Source organism: Andrographis paniculata, unplaced genomic scaffold, assembly GCF_009805555.1.
Source record: "Andrographis paniculata isolate CXL003 unplaced genomic scaffold, ASM980555v1 Contig70END, whole genome shotgun sequence".
NCBI classification, from domain to species: domain Eukaryota; kingdom Viridiplantae; phylum Streptophyta; class Magnoliopsida; order Lamiales; family Acanthaceae; genus Andrographis; species Andrographis paniculata.
Window position 1 is genome coordinate 2,901,539 of NW_026137607.1, and position 15,334 is coordinate 2,916,872.

At 35.1% G+C, this 15,334-nt stretch overlaps 1 protein-coding gene and 1 pseudogene across 1 annotated transcript; one reads left to right on the forward strand and one right to left on the reverse strand.

Moving 5' to 3' along the window:
• The first annotated feature begins 200 nt into the window (after window positions 1-200).
• LOC127264367 (ADP-ribosylation factor 1-like) lies at window positions 201-3,752 on the forward strand (annotated as a pseudogene).
• A 1,237-nt stretch (window positions 3,753-4,989) lies between these two features.
• LOC127264322 (uncharacterized) lies at window positions 4,990-13,798 on the reverse strand. The gene is made up of 22 exons (XM_051293795.1): window positions 13,271-13,798; window positions 12,971-13,199; window positions 11,889-12,038; window positions 11,393-11,574; window positions 10,582-10,689; window positions 9,657-9,806; window positions 9,037-9,582; window positions 8,878-8,952; window positions 8,653-8,781; window positions 8,500-8,574; window positions 8,186-8,395; window positions 7,841-7,993; window positions 7,540-7,754; window positions 7,307-7,424; window positions 7,084-7,216; window positions 6,812-7,007; window positions 6,614-6,719; window positions 6,351-6,491; window positions 6,134-6,259; window positions 5,880-5,997; window positions 5,351-5,775; window positions 4,990-5,233 (listed from the first exon to the last, which is right to left on the reverse strand). The coding sequence occupies exons 2-21, from the start codon at window positions 13,170-13,172 to the stop codon at window positions 5,408-5,410; spliced, it is 3,501 nt and encodes a 1,166-aa protein (XP_051149752.1). The 5' UTR covers window positions 13,173-13,199; window positions 13,271-13,798; the 3' UTR covers window positions 4,990-5,233; window positions 5,351-5,407.
• Window positions 13,799-15,334: the final 1,536 nt, after the last annotated feature.

The window sequence follows — 15,334 nt, forward strand, 5'->3', positions numbered from 1 at the left end:
TACTTACCTTGTTATCCTCACTTTAAGCAATTCGATACTGTTATTCTATGAACGTGGGTTGACTGACATTTAACGCGCTAATTTTTGGATATTTTGCGTTGTTTCTAATTGTTTTATGTTATTCTCTTCTCTTGAGCTTGTTTTGGTTGCTTTCTTGAGTTCATTAATTTGCTGCATCTATTTCATAGGCAGAATTTAATATGACAAATGGTGATATGCGAAATGTGTAGTCTGAAAATATGATTAGGGAAACTTTGCTTTACTTGATTAATGAGTAGATGTCTTTTTCATTTTACAGTTATTGGGTTCAATGTGGAAACAGTGCAATATAACAACATAAAGTTCCAAGTTTGGGATTTAGGTGAGTTTATCATCCTTAATAGAATTGGGATTGTTTTCAAAGTTTTTTGGCTTTCAGGATCCTTGCTGTTTGACTTGGACTCGTGAATTTGTTTATTTTCATATGGGGTTCATCATTTTAATTTTTAATTTCTGAGTTTGGTTGTTATTGACTGTGTCATGTGTCGCCCTTGGTGATTTATGTTGAAATTATGAAAAGAAGAAGTTGAGGACTTCTTGGCTTTAGGTTTTCACTCTCATTAGAGCTCCAGAGCATGAAAACAAATGATGTCCATGGATGAACTATTCACATTAATACACAGTGGAATGAATTTGTAACAACTATCAGCTATTAAATGTTGCCACTGGCTATGGTTTCAAATGTTGCCATACATTATAAAAGATAATTGTAGGTTTATCTTAGAGAATGTAGACTACAAGTCAACATTATCCTTCTAGTTAGCCTAAGATATTTTTTTTTTAAATATATATAATCACTTCACCAATGAGGGAGGAATATTGTTTTGTTATACTTGCAGTTTCGGCGTGTCTCATGAGCTAAATGATTGGAATGTAAATGTTTTAAACTTGCTTCCTTATTTTTTCTTTTTCATTCTTTCCATCAAGGAGCCGAAGGATTTTATAAGTTATGATTTACTTTATAGACATACGATTTGCTTATGAGGGTGGGTCGTGATTCTAGAGTATAATTAGGCATCTAGGCCATTAAGCTTAATGCAACTACAAAACACAGTTATAACTTTAACCTGTGGAAGTCATAAAATAACATTCAAGAAAATAACCATGGGAATGCTCTTTGTTATCACAATTTCATTTATGCTAAGTGGTTTTGTGATTACTTAGTAGTTTCTCTTCCAACCATTTCTAAGAAGTCATTTTGAAGTTTTTTATTCGTAACATTGGTGGTTTTCCTTGTTGTGGTAGGTGGGCAGACCAGTATCAGGTAACTAATTACTCAAAAAAGTTCCAAGTAATTACTTGTGATTTTTATTTCTATCGTCTATTTAGTTAATTTGTCCAATTTAATGGTTCTCTTTTCAATCACACAATACTGACATGTGTCTGTACCCTGTCTAATATTGCCTATTGGATTTGTGCAGTAATGACATTTCTTCGTTCTAAATCCATGTTAAAATCTCTCTCTAATGATTTTTTTTCATACTTTTTTACTTTTCAATAGAATGTTTTATTTTTTATTCTGTATCTAAGAATTGATAGATTTAGTTAATTACTGTCATGGATAAATAGTTTACCCAGGTGAAATTGTCAAAATAATATTCTGTTTTCAGGTAGGAATTGCTTTTATTGTTATTATTTTTTTAGAAAAATTTTAACTTTTTTCTTTTGTATATTTTTTAATACTTTATGTGGTGCTTGACAACATCAAGTTCACTTTAATTTTTCAATGGAAGTGGTAAAAATGTCTAGCAGTAGTTTTTTTTTTTTTTTTGCTATATTATTGCAGTCACATTGGTTGTTGTTCACTAGGAGCTTTGGTTAACTATTGAATTTCAATGATTGTTTATCTCGAATGTGTTTATATATATACATAAGTGGATAAGTCAAAATTTTGAATTAAGACAACACTTTGCCAAATCCTTCAAATCTGGATAGATTGCTGGTACATTTTTTTGTTGATAGCCAAAGTGCTACATATTTTTATTACTAGATGATGCTATAGCGAGAATCCTTATTTCTATATAAAACATGACTTGTGGTGAGTGAGTGCATCTTACAATAGACCTTACTCATCTTTGAACCAACCACATGATACACATATACTAAATGATATTCTTATTTTCCGGTATCTTTTCCTTTTTATTTCTTCCTAATCCCTTGAATCGATGCTAAGATGTTTTGCTTTGTTGCTTAGGCCATACTGAAGGTCCTATTTTCCCAATACTCAAGCGATAATATATGTTAGTGATTCAAGTCATACTGATAGACTAGTGGTTGCCAAGGAAGAATTCCATGCAATATTGGGGGTGATATTTCCATTTATGTACTTATGGAAGAAAGTTCATCACCTATATATTTCAAAGGGGATATTCTTGTTCCGTTTTACACCAAGGTTAATGGAAGATCAAATAAGCTAAACTCTATGTTACTGGACAGATCTTAAGAATGTAATGAAAATATTTTTTATTTCATATGTCACCATCACATATTCATGGTAAACAACTTGCTTGTGCTTGGCTTCAACAGGTATGCTGTCCCGATTATGGTACTTTTAGTTGTCAAAGGTTAACAATGTTCTCATTAATTGTGAAGCTTTAAATTTCAAGAACATAATAGAATTAGAGTGATGTTTTTTTAATAAACACTTTAGTAGTTTTTGTAAAATATTGAATGGCCACCGTTTGCATAATTTTGCTGCACATAATCCTTTGAAGTTCTCTGAGTGTTCTTACAGTAAGTTCCTACCTAGGTGGCCCTGGAACTTGAACCAGTACTTAACAGTTTGTTTACCTTTAGCTTTGGTTTTTAATATTTTAGGCCTTGGCAGTTTGTTTTCAACTTAAATAGAAATGAAAAATTGTTCTTGTTTCTAGTTGTTTTGATTTTCCCTACGTCAGTTAAACTGTTTGTTTAAACTGTTGATGATCTTTGTTAATGATTGACTGTACTTTCCTCTTTCTTATATGGAATTACATTGGTCCCTTGCCAGGAGGAAGAGCTAAAAGGCGCCGTTGTCCTCTTGTTTGCTAACAAGCAGGTGGAATTTTATACCATTCTTTCTGCTATATATATATATAAACATTAACATTGCACTTAATTTACATACGATAAGCATAAATTTCTTGATGCATTTGCATACTTGTTAACTCTGTGTGTCGGTTGAAGTTGCTTGTTAATCCACTCACAAGTTAGATAAGTGTACTCTCTTATGGCTTAACATTATCTGACTTACAGGATCTTCCTGGAGCAATGGATGATGCTTCGATAACTGAGGCCTTAGAGTTTCACAAAATTAAGAATCGGTAATGGTCTATCTTCAAAACTTCCGCCATAAAGGGAGATGGCCTCTTTGAGGGCCTAGACTGGTAATTCATGGATACATAATGTGCTTTGGTACCTAATTCATGGATATAATACCATGTATTGTACGACATGTCTGAATATACATACTCGTATTGTTCTAGTTGCAAAGCTTTACACTTCTAATGTCTGTGTTATGGCATGTTATACATACATTTTGAACGTCTGTTGATATCTATGGCTCAATATACTCAAAAATTGCACTTGTGGATGCTGTAGGTGACACACTTTTCCTGGTCAAGGTCTTCGTGACATCCGCCTCAGTCCCGGACACACCCCTTATTTTGCCGACCATTGCTGGGGCGACTACCCTTCGCGATGTCGTTGGTGAAGATCCTATTGAGTGGAACTACAAGGACGTAAGGATCTACTTTAATACCTTTCTTGTATTGCCTTCCGAAATTTATAAGAAGTATGACTTAAAGTAATCTCTGTGTTGGCAATTGCAGCTCATGCGCCGGGCTTGAAATGTTGGTACCGATACACCCATATTAATTGCCCCGTTTGTCATATGGATTGAATGTCGAACCTGTCTTTGGATGGATTGTGTTGAGTTTTTGTTGAACTATGTCTGGAATTGATGCGTAGACCTTTGTGGTTTGAATTCGTATGGTGAAAAATGTGCCTAATGGGATTGATGGATAACCGTATTTGCTTATTGCGTTGTTTACTTGTGTTTGAACTGTTAAGCACGTTTTGCGGAACAGGTTGTTGATGTGTAGATACTAGTAGGCTTGTTCTATGGGTTGCTTTACTTTGTTGGTAGGTATGGAATTCAGATTTTAATATGAATTAATGTTTGCACGGGGCGTAATGATGATGATGTTTATAGCAATCTTTGTATTCGTAATTTATTTTCGTATCATACGCATCACAGCAGGTCCATTTGTTACGAACAATTTCAATTGCAGCGTACCCCCTGTTTTTCACAATACGCTATTTTTCCGTAACAAAAGGCCAGAAAATCGTTACAAAAAGTGGTCTTTGGATATTTGTTGTTACAGACGGTTTCGTGACTATAAGTAGGTAATATTTTTTTTACGGCGTTCAATGCCGTTACAAATAGTCGTAACAAAAGCCAAGTTCTGACAACCGGTCAATGGAAAACACTTGTAACGCGAGGAACTTCCGTAACAAATACCGTAACTAAAAGTCCTGCCACACGCGCGGAAGGATCTACCTTTCGTTACGAGAGAAAATTCGTAACAAACATCGTAACAAATACCATACTTCAGGGAGCGTTGACCGATCGTAATAGTTACGAAAAGTGGCGTGGCAAAAAACATTCGTTACGCGAGTACACATTACGGAAAAAAGTCGTAACAAAGGCGTAGCAAATACGCAAATTGCACGAAATATGGCTTTTTGTTACGATTTTCCGGCCGTAATAGAAAACAGTTTTTTTGGTAGTGTATTTTATTTTAAATCAATTTTAAACAAACACTGCGTAAACATTTAAATTGAGCGATGATAACAAATAGTTATCAAATATGCCATAACCCAAAATTCAAACAAAAACTTATTTAACAATTGAAGGGAGAGAAAAAAAAAAAAAAAAAAAGTTAAATAAATAAACTACTCCGTATTTCATAAGGTTTATTGCAAAAGAATTTGAAACTAGAAAAGAGGGAAACAATATGAAACTGAGTCAAAACTTAATAAAAAAAGAAGAGTCGTACCTTACCTCTTGTGGTTGTTTCTATAAAACTGGAATTTTTCTCTCATGTTCTTGGAGCATAAGCAGAAACGTTGAAGCCGGTTCAGCAACCTAAAGAATAAGTCCCCATGCCATGCCATGCCATGCGGACCAACTGATTACGATCATACCCTAATCCTGCCATAACATCACTCGCATGCATATATAACCACGTTCTGAGTTAAAAAAATACTAGCTTCCAAAACTGATTACTATATATATATATATAATTAATGTTTTAAGTATGTACTATACCAAGAAGCAAGAGCAAGAGTTGGAGTTGGAGTTGGAGTGTTATGCAGACAGATCACTTCACTGTTTAGACCGAAGCATGTCGCTGAAGCTACCACGCATTATCCGCCTGAATCGGGTGTCTTCCACTGGTGTTGGTGAAAGCGAGTTAGAGTTAATGTCCGATGGTGGAGCTCCGGGATCACCGCTACCACCACCACTGTCTGTCTTTGCGAGCAATCCACTTTCACCGAAGAAACTGCTCAAGTGAGAAGCCAACCCCATAGGAACCTTAGTGGTCGCAGCAGGGTCTAGTGTGCCCAAGGATCGTTCCCTCAGCATCACCTCCAGTGCTTCTTTGTGTGCGGGATCAAGTGCATCGCCATCTTTAAGTAGGTTCTGAATAGTGGGGATCAGCAAGTCCTTCAGACTAGCAGAAGAAGGAAGATCTGCATTCATACAATTATGGACAACACAAACAAATATTTTATGTGGAGGAAGAAGCTGAACAATGCAACCATCTATATATCTATCTACAGAAAAGCACATTAACCTGTGGCGTCGAGAGCACGGATTGCTTGGCAGAAGGCATTCACCATCTCACGTTGGCGTTGTAGATCCATTGAAGAGTATGGCCGAGATGTTGTGAGATGGAAAATCTTGGACAAGAGATGTACGAAAAGTTAAAGACAACACCTAATATTATTATCAGATTAAGATTAAGATTCAAAGGTTTTCCAATTTGTCCTGTCCTGTCCTGTCCATCCTGAGGAAATGTGGACAATTTATAATTAGTAAGGAAAGGATATAATTCCGGAGTTTATCAGTTGTGTAAGGTACGGATGCAGACAGGGCGCGGACTACAGCGATGGTTGCTTCATGTGAGCCGTCTTCAAGAAAAGCATCCATCTGAATGCATATCTTATCGACAATCTGCAAATTAAAGACAATTTTATTGAACCAAACCAATACCAAAACAGAGGGCTCTACTGATATCACATCGATGATTCCAACCACACCATACCATGTCATTCTTATAATGTTGTGCAACAGCTCCGAAAGCAATGATGCTTGCATATTTCACGTCCAAGTTTTGATCCGAGCCAAGAGTTACAAGAGCCGGTATAACATGAATAGAGGCCATTTTTGCTTCAATATATGATACCTTGAAGAAAAATATCATCCAAAAGCAATGCATGCTAGCTAGCATAAGGTAATAATAATAATAATAATAATAATAATAATTAAAAGGGATAGATAAGAGGTTCTCTTCAAAACAAGCCTTACCAAGATTTTTGAAAGATCGGCAGCATAGATTTTGAAGTTTGCTTCAGTGCCCGCAACCATTTCCCAAAGGATATTAATCATGGTGTTGTGGTGTTCTTCAAAAGTACTGCAGCACAGAAACAACATTAGATCCAGCAACTGCATTAAACATGGACACATTGCCTTGAATGAATCAAAAGCTTTTCTCAAGGCACAAACCACAAGAAATGCAGAGAGTTCATAATATCCTGCTTTGCCAGCTGATCGTTCTGCGCGCAACTTTGAAGCAGCAGATTCTTCAAGTACTCTGTCAAGTGTTCAGCCTGGCTCGGGTATCCGAGAACACCTGCAAGGAGAAGAGGTAGGATGCATACAGTAGCAACTCTTTGACCTACTGTAGTGTGTGGCTTCAAATCTGTCACAATGGAATATGAGATTAACACAAATAACAGTGTCTACATAATGAAAACTGGAAAAATTGAAATCATTACCTCTAATTTTCGGGTGAGAGTTGATAGGAAAGAATTTCAAGTCAGCATCATTGCCCACAGCTACTAAAAACACTGGCAGCATGATGTGTGTTAAATAAGATTCCCCAAACTGTGTAGTTACCGCCAACAAAAACTGCATTTGATTGTCCAAAAATTTAAATATATTGAAACAAAATACAATATACAACAGATTGCAAAATAAATTGAAAATTTGTGCTTGTACTCTTGCTATGAAATGTCTTAAATTGTCTTCCTTTGGAGACAAGAGAGAAGCCAATTGAATCAAGCCAGGAAAGCACTCATTGTGCAACCACTCGAATGCAAGCCATTCGTTATCCCCCCTGATCAAAATCAATAGGCACTGAGTTCATAGTGGATACTCCTAATTCACAGATAAAATGCTTCATTTGATGAAACACTCGGGAGAAATTGAATGTAAAGGACTTCGAAGCTCACCCTGAATAGAGTTCAAGTAGAGGTGGACTCAATGCTTTTCCAGCAGAATCTAAAACTGATGCAAAAGGACAAGTGTCGACAACATTATTGTAAACATGTCCCAGCAATGCAGAAAGCAGCCGCAAAAGAACTTCAACCGTCCAGCGCTGTCTTTCACCTAAAGCACGAAAATGGAACTCAATGGAACCTTCAACCCCTGAAAGAGGCGGGCAACACTGGAAAACATAATTCATTAGATAGAAATGACAGCACAAAGTTTCTCAAAAATTTACAAGGATATACATAGGTGCACCAAATATACCCGACTAGAACCCAGAATACGGGACATGATAACTTGCAATATATGATCCAACTCGTTTCCCCAGTTTATTAGAGCTGGAACCAAGTCCTTCATTGTAGTTTCAGAAACTGTACGAGCAGGATCACAAACCAACTGGAACATCATCTCCTCAACCTATCAACAAGCACATAAAAGAATTGGACAAAGTTCTGACTGCTTTCCTTTTTATGTTTCTCTCGCAAATCATTATATTATGACAAGGGAAAATGCTCCACTGCCTAAACCACGGAGCTTACGTTGTAGGTAATTCGGTCAAGTCAGAAAGCTTCTCCATGATAGCCTCGAAGCATATTTAGTGAGGCTGACCTTGAAATATTTTTCGGTATTTGGGAAGAGAGGCAGCAACAATGCCAAATTATGAGCTGAAGCTTCCCTAACAACTGTAGCAGAATCCTCAATGAGCTGCTGCATGATGGAAAGGATGAGGGAATCACGAATCTCGGGCCGCACAAATTCTGCAATCTCACCACATGATTGAGCGACAAGCACCCTACGCTCTTCATAAATATGATTGACCTGCATTTGAATACAGTCACCATTAACAAAGTTGTCGCGGTTTTAAATTATCAACAAAAAATGGAGCAATGAACCAATGATCTAAACATAGAAACAGTTCTTACTTGTTCCCAACACTGAGGCAACAATTCTGTTTCTGTTCTTAGCTCTCCTATATTCTTAGCAAGAGTAACGCAAGCCTGAAAATTGAAAAAAGTCGAGATGACCTGGCATTCAATATTGTGTAAAAAGCAATTGCATGGCCTACAGAATCTTACATTCATTATAATACGTCTCTGCTGCTCATCAGGACGTTTTATTAAATTAAACAGCGTGTGTGTCAAGGAATCACGAGTGGCACTGTCGGGATGTCGCTCAATAGCGCACATAATCAGAGGAAGAAGCTCCTAGATTGATAAAGTCCAATAAGATTCTTGACAAATAATGACTATGAAGGTATAAAATCTGGCAATGTGCAAGATAAATTAAACTGATTAGCAAACCTCGCGATGGTTGATAAGAACATAGGGTACAATTTTAGGCAATGCATTTGCAAGTATTTGAATGGTTCCCAAACCCTGAGGAAGCAATGAGAACTAAAAGTTAGTCTTAGAAACATTAAAATTAAAATTATCTTTCAGAGACGAGGAACAAGGACTTGCCATATTTTCAGTACTGAGCTCTGTAACAACACTTTCTGACTTAATACTTTGGCTATAATTTTCCAGGGAAGGTGTCCCATTTCTCTTCAGATAATTTTCACTGCTTCCAATTTCATCTCCAGGTGTTAGAGGTGTTAGAGGCTCCTCCACTTTCTCAGACGGACTCCTCTGATCAGGTGGACTACTTGTTTCCTCATGAACCTGCTTCTCACTCACTTTGGTACCCACTCTTAGTGAATCGGGCATTGAACCAGAGTCGCTTACATTTGGATTTTCCCCATCACGTACTTCTCCTTCATTCTTTTCCTCTCCATTAAGCTCCACATTCATGGAATCTTTTGTTTTCAGTATCTCTGTTTCATTCTGAGCATTCTTCATTTCTTCATTCTGACTTTCTAGAGACGCTGATTGTACTTGTGCTGAGTCAGGTAACAAAGGCTTTCCAGATCGAGATCCTTCAATATACATTTTAAGTGAAGTTATCTCTGCTCTGCAATCGTTCAGTTCTTGTCTTTGGCTCTTCAAAGTCTTCTTCAAGCTTTGGACCTGATTGCCAGTTCTTACCATAAATGCTTAGAACATCCAGTTGATATTGTAATGATTCAATCAAGAGAAAATACTTTATTGTCTTTGTTCTTCACTTCTTTCTTCAGAGCCTCCAGTGATTTTGTCAGTGTCGTTATTTGGGTATAGGATGCTTCCTTGCTCTTCAACAAACACTGTTTCTCCTTTTTTAGCTTCCCATTTTCCCGAAGTGTTGCTATTTTCTCCTGCAGCATATGGAAAAAGCACCAAAGATTTAATACGCAGAAAACCAATTCAAACAACTGTATCATGATTACAAAAAATTAAATAAAATAATCAGATAGATGCCAATTCAAACAACTGTATCATGATTACAAAAAATTAAATAAAATAATCAGATAGATGAACATCTGCCAACTAAACACTTAAACTAATATGTATAAATTGGATCAACACTTCCTCCAAAACTCTAAAGACATATATTGTGCCCCTGATTGTATGCATATGAAGTAGTATTGAATTGTATCAAGTTGCTAAAAATCAAAGGCTAATTCATATGAACTTCCATTACTTGTTTATTCATTTGAAAGTTTTAGTTCAGTATGACTGGGGGTCAATGACAAGATTACTTAGAAAATTGAATCGATGGTTCAGCAAACTGTGGTAGAACAGCCAGTACTGATAGTTTACAGTTTTAGTTACTTTTATGTAATTTCTAGTTTTTTGACATACCAAAATTGAAACTGCAACATGCAGGAATTAATTTAGGTTGCCAACTTTAATACTAAAATAAGGGGAAGATCTGCAATTTAATAAGTGAAGTAGAGTCTAGACTTTAATTTTCTTTCTTCTCAGCAATTGCAGCGAATACTCAAGATAGTAGAATAACTAATAAAAAAACTAAAATATCAATGTCATTCCATCTAGAGACCTGAATACCAACAACATTAATTTGAGTTGTTTGGGCCTGATAATATTTTAAGAATCTTATAAAATAACTGATGCACTTTCAAGAGGTACCTCTGCAGCTTCTGCAGTAGAAGAAATATAATGGTAATAATATTGTCGCAGAGCATCTGGCATGCATGCAGGTGAATTTCGCCTTGCATCCAAATCCTGGTCAGTTACCTGCGTAAATCCATAGAAGACACTAAATACAGTGCACATTAAAAGATAAGCACTTAAAAGATTTTGTATACCAATAGTTCACCCCAGATCAGAAAGTAAATAGACAACCTTTACAACATAATATTTAACTAAAAGGCAAAATTGTTTATAATTTACTTGCAATTTGGAAACGTTGCTCTATTTTTACCAGTGATTTAAAAATTGCATAAGGTTCCTTGGCTTTCTAGAAAATACATAGAATCTCCTAAAAATTGCGTGAGACTCTTTTATATTTTCAATAATATTGCACAGAAACCCTTAAAAAGAGGATTTGTGCAATATTTTCTAAAACACGAGGGAGTTTCATACATTTTAGGGAGAATGGTGCACAATTTTCAAATTACATGTAAGTTATGAGTAATTTTGTCTAATTAAAATTGATGCAGCTACTTTATGATGGTACTGAAAATTAAAAATTTTGGGTGTCGGGGAGGTTCGGGGTGTGTACCACTTCCAATCATTTTAATTCCAATCATCAATATTAAGCCATTTGACCATGCCAAAAGTTCTTATCAACCATATAGAACATTTTCAAGCTATTTCCTCTATGGCTTCATGTATTCTTATCTGAAGTTTATAACCAGATGATACTATTACAAAAGCACAGGAGATTCATACAACCAAATTCACTTCAGCTATATATTAGAGTCTAGGATTAAGATACCTCCTCATAAAATGTCATTGCAGTCAAGCGGTAACCAGCTGATACCAAATACTCCTTCACTGCACAGTTAATATCCAATCGTTCGCTATCCTTCAGATGCCCCAAATCAGAGAAGGATATATTCCTCTTCACTGGTTGATTAACTGATGGACCATTTTCCATGGAGGCTTCCGCATTCGGCACTAAATCGTATTGAACATGTAAATTGCAAGAATAGAAAACACTGCTTATTTTCCCGCATAAATAGCACTTTGTTATTGTTATACAAACAATGATTAATGAGTTGTAATTTTAGCATAACTTCAGGCACATTCAACTCAATAATATTTCTGAAACTTATAATGAATTAGCATTCAAGACTTCTCGTGACACCACAATCTGTTTTGGCAAAATCATTGTAATGTGTAGCATAAGACTAACAAGACTTTATATGCACCAATATCAAAGGCACAAAATATAAACACAAACACACACACACAAAAGGTTTTTGTATTACCACATGATTCATTAATGCAGAGGGAGTCAGTTTTCTTTTGCACCTCAGCCTCGAGCTTAAGAATGTCTTCTTGGGCTAAGCGAAGCTCATATTCTGCGACAGCCAATTTGTCTTCAACCAAAACTTTTTCATCAAGCAAACTCTGGGGGTCTGCAAAATTTCACGCACACATTCACACACAGCTCTATAAGAAATGGTGTAGGATATTACAAGTAAAAATTAAAAATAAACTAACAAACTAACAAAAAAGGACACAAAATTAAATATCCACTTAATTCAGTTTATTTATGCATTGTTTTTACACTATTCAACAAACAATTGACTTTTTTTTGGCTGCACCCAAACAAACGATTGACTTCAAATCATTGGAATAAGTTTCTCAATGGAAAGTGAAGGTTAAAGTGATGCAGAGGAACGTTAGTCAAATTATATGCTTTCTTGATATTTCTATTTTTTTTTTTTGTAAAAATAGTAAATCAGTGTCAGACTGTTCAAATCACTCTCAAAACATTACATGAGCGAGATCTTACCTGAAATAATTTCATTTCGAAAAGATTTCAAGACTCTGGATCATATAAAAGTTTTCGATGATTTTGACTAATTAAAGCATAAATGATGTGGCTTTATTTTCACATATAACTTATTTAAGACCTCAAGAAGCAGTTTTAAATATCTAATCTAGGAAAAATTTCATCAGTCAAGTGGACCTAGATGAAAGCATTGTACCACAATTATTCAGCAAGTTTGAAGCAGCAGCTTCAGTAATAGTTACAGACTCTCTTTTTGGGCATCGTTGTTTAATTAATTAATATGTTTTAGTGCCAAATGTGATGCCTTCATGGAAACGAATATAAATTCTGGAAATGTGCTCCAAACATATATGTGTAACTTTTTTCCATTTCTCATTTGTCCCCTTGTAACAATCAATCTCTAGGAGTCAGGAGATATAAATAAGCCTACTACCATACTAATGACCTTTAACAAAAAAGCATGAAACCAAAAACGAACCTCATGTACGGACACGAATAAAATTTGTTACAACCCTGGTAAATGCTGTTTTGTATAGAACATTACATACGTACCTCGGAGGGAGGAGCTGAAGCGGGAGATCTGGTCATGAGGAAAGTGAGTTGGATCAGAGAAAAACTCTTTAAGTCGAATAGCCTGATTATCCCGTCCATCTTCGAGGAGCTCGTGGAAAAGCTCGAAAGCAGACAGCAAGTAATTCTCTTCCAGCAGGAAATTCACGACGAAATTACACGACGACGCTTTTTCCGCGTTCATTTCCAATTGCGAATCTCATCAATCTACCTGATCGCGTCGCATCAGAAATCATACTCTAATGAATGAATGAATGCCAAATAATCACAATACATACATACATTTGGTGGTTCAGAGCAAATCAAATCCGTTGAGCCAGGACTACTTCCGAACAAAGAGAAAAACTTGCAACCGTGCCGTTACAGTTGAATCGGTCGATCGGTATTGTCAATGGACCTGCCCAATCGGTTTCGAACCCGCAGTTGGAACCGCCGGTTTGACGGTTACAAACCGGCGATTCCGGCCTGAACCGGAACCACCATCGAACTGAAATCGAACGTTTTATTACGGTTTGGTTTCGGTTCGATTTTTCTCCGAACCGTAAACCGCCGGTTCAAACCGGCGATTTATTTTTATTTATCTTTTTTTCTTTAAATATGTATTAACTTGGTAGTCACCGGCAGAGCGGCAGAAAGAAACAGAAGGGTGGGTGAAGACGTTAAGTCGTGAAGTCGTGAAGAAGGGAAAAAAAGGGAAGGAAAGAAGCAATAGGGGCAAGAAAAAGAAGAAAGGGAGAAACGTTGGATGTATTGGCGAAAGAGGAAGAGAAATGAAAGGATATTGTCCGCCATGGAAAGATGAAACAGAGTTTATTGTATTAGACTCCATAATTAATAAAAAAAAAAATTAGGGAATAGATTGAATTGGGCTAATACTTGAGCTTTGGTTGGGATATATATATATATATAAAAGATGGACCTTGGGTTGTAGGGCTCATGGGGTACGTAGGTTGAGCCTAATATCGTGGTAGTGGGTGAAAAACGTGATATACAAATAAATAAATTTCTTACTTAAAAAATTTCTTTCAAAATTTTTGCTAAATTTTTCTGAAATTTCTATTTTATGTTTCGGTTCGCAAAATTTGTAATTCCGTTCAATTCGTTCTATTGTGACGAAATTTATCTGAAATTTCTATTTTTTGTTTCGATTCGCAGAATCAGTCATTCATTTCAATTTGTTTTATCATGGGAGGTAATAGGTGGCGGCTGAATTCGCTTCAAGGAAATCGCGTCATTCACGACGCTCGGATTCGATTGACTGAATTCGCTTCAAGAAAATTGCGTCATTTGCGAAGCTCGGATTCGATTTTAATTTGATGTTCGTTTTTATTTTTTTAAAATTTCGGATCAATAACATTTCTGATGTCATATTTCTTTATAATTTCAACAAGAAGAACTGGTGCAGTGCAGGCTGCCACCGTAGATGTGTGATGTTTTGATAAAAATTTTGGATAAAAATGTTCATAAAAGAATAAACATCAATATTAGTTCCAATCAATATTTTTATTTTTTTTTATTGTTGATATCATTCAAAAATATTATCAAAATTAAAATTATACGAAAAAAATAAATTACAGTATTATTTTTTATCCACAGCTAACTATAATACAAACATGTTATATCAATTCAATAATATGTCATGGTATAAGGCCGCGTGTGTAAAATTGACTGCATAATAATGTAGGTTCCACATTATAAATTTTACCTATAAGATTTTTTAAAAAAAAATAATTTATTTCATTGAATATAAATTAAATGTAGTTAGTAATATTTCGAAATTATTTTTTGTAATAGTTAAAATTATATCACTTTTATTTTATTTTTTAGTTTGAGTATTTTATAATGTTTTATTTTTAATAAAATATTTATGGTTTGTTCACAGTGTATTTTTTAGGTGGTATAATTTAACATAAATATTATTAAAAATATAATAAATACAGATATTAAGGGTTTGTTCCGTGGTGTGTTTGGTTTATAAAATTGTCGGAAATAAAATTTTTATGTGAGTTATAAGAAATTATTAGAAAATATAAAAATAATAAATGTGTGTAGTTTATTATTTTTTTAAGAAAACATGTGAACAAAAAATTAGAAAGAACACATTGTTTGAGGAATTTTGGTAGATTTTTACTATTCACATAAAATTTTCTTCTAAAACACATTAAATTAAATACTTATTTTTTTATTTTTTATATTATACTAAAAATTAATTTTACATTTAAAACATCACATCAATTCATATTTATATCACTATCATACAACTATTCCAATTCAAAATTTTTACTATTAAAATCTCAGTTCAAAATCCAAACCCCCAAACAAACACACCCTAAATGAATTTTTTTT

What these genes read in the sequence shown, in the direction of transcription:
- LOC127264322 (XM_051293795.1), bottom strand. Translation starts at nt 13,172, where the DNA reads ATGAACGCGGAAAAAGCGTCGTCGTGTAATTTCGTCGTGAATTTCCTG. An exon ending in GTATTCTGGGTTCTAGTCGG is followed by an intron (nt 7,755 to 7,840) that starts GTATATTTGGTG and finishes TATGTTTTCCAG; the next exon opens with TGTTGCCCGCCTCTTTCAGG. An exon ending in TAAGACATTTCATAGCAAGA is followed by an intron (nt 7,217 to 7,306) that starts GTACAAGCACAA and finishes AATCAAATGCAG; the next exon opens with TTTTTGTTGGCGGTAACTAC.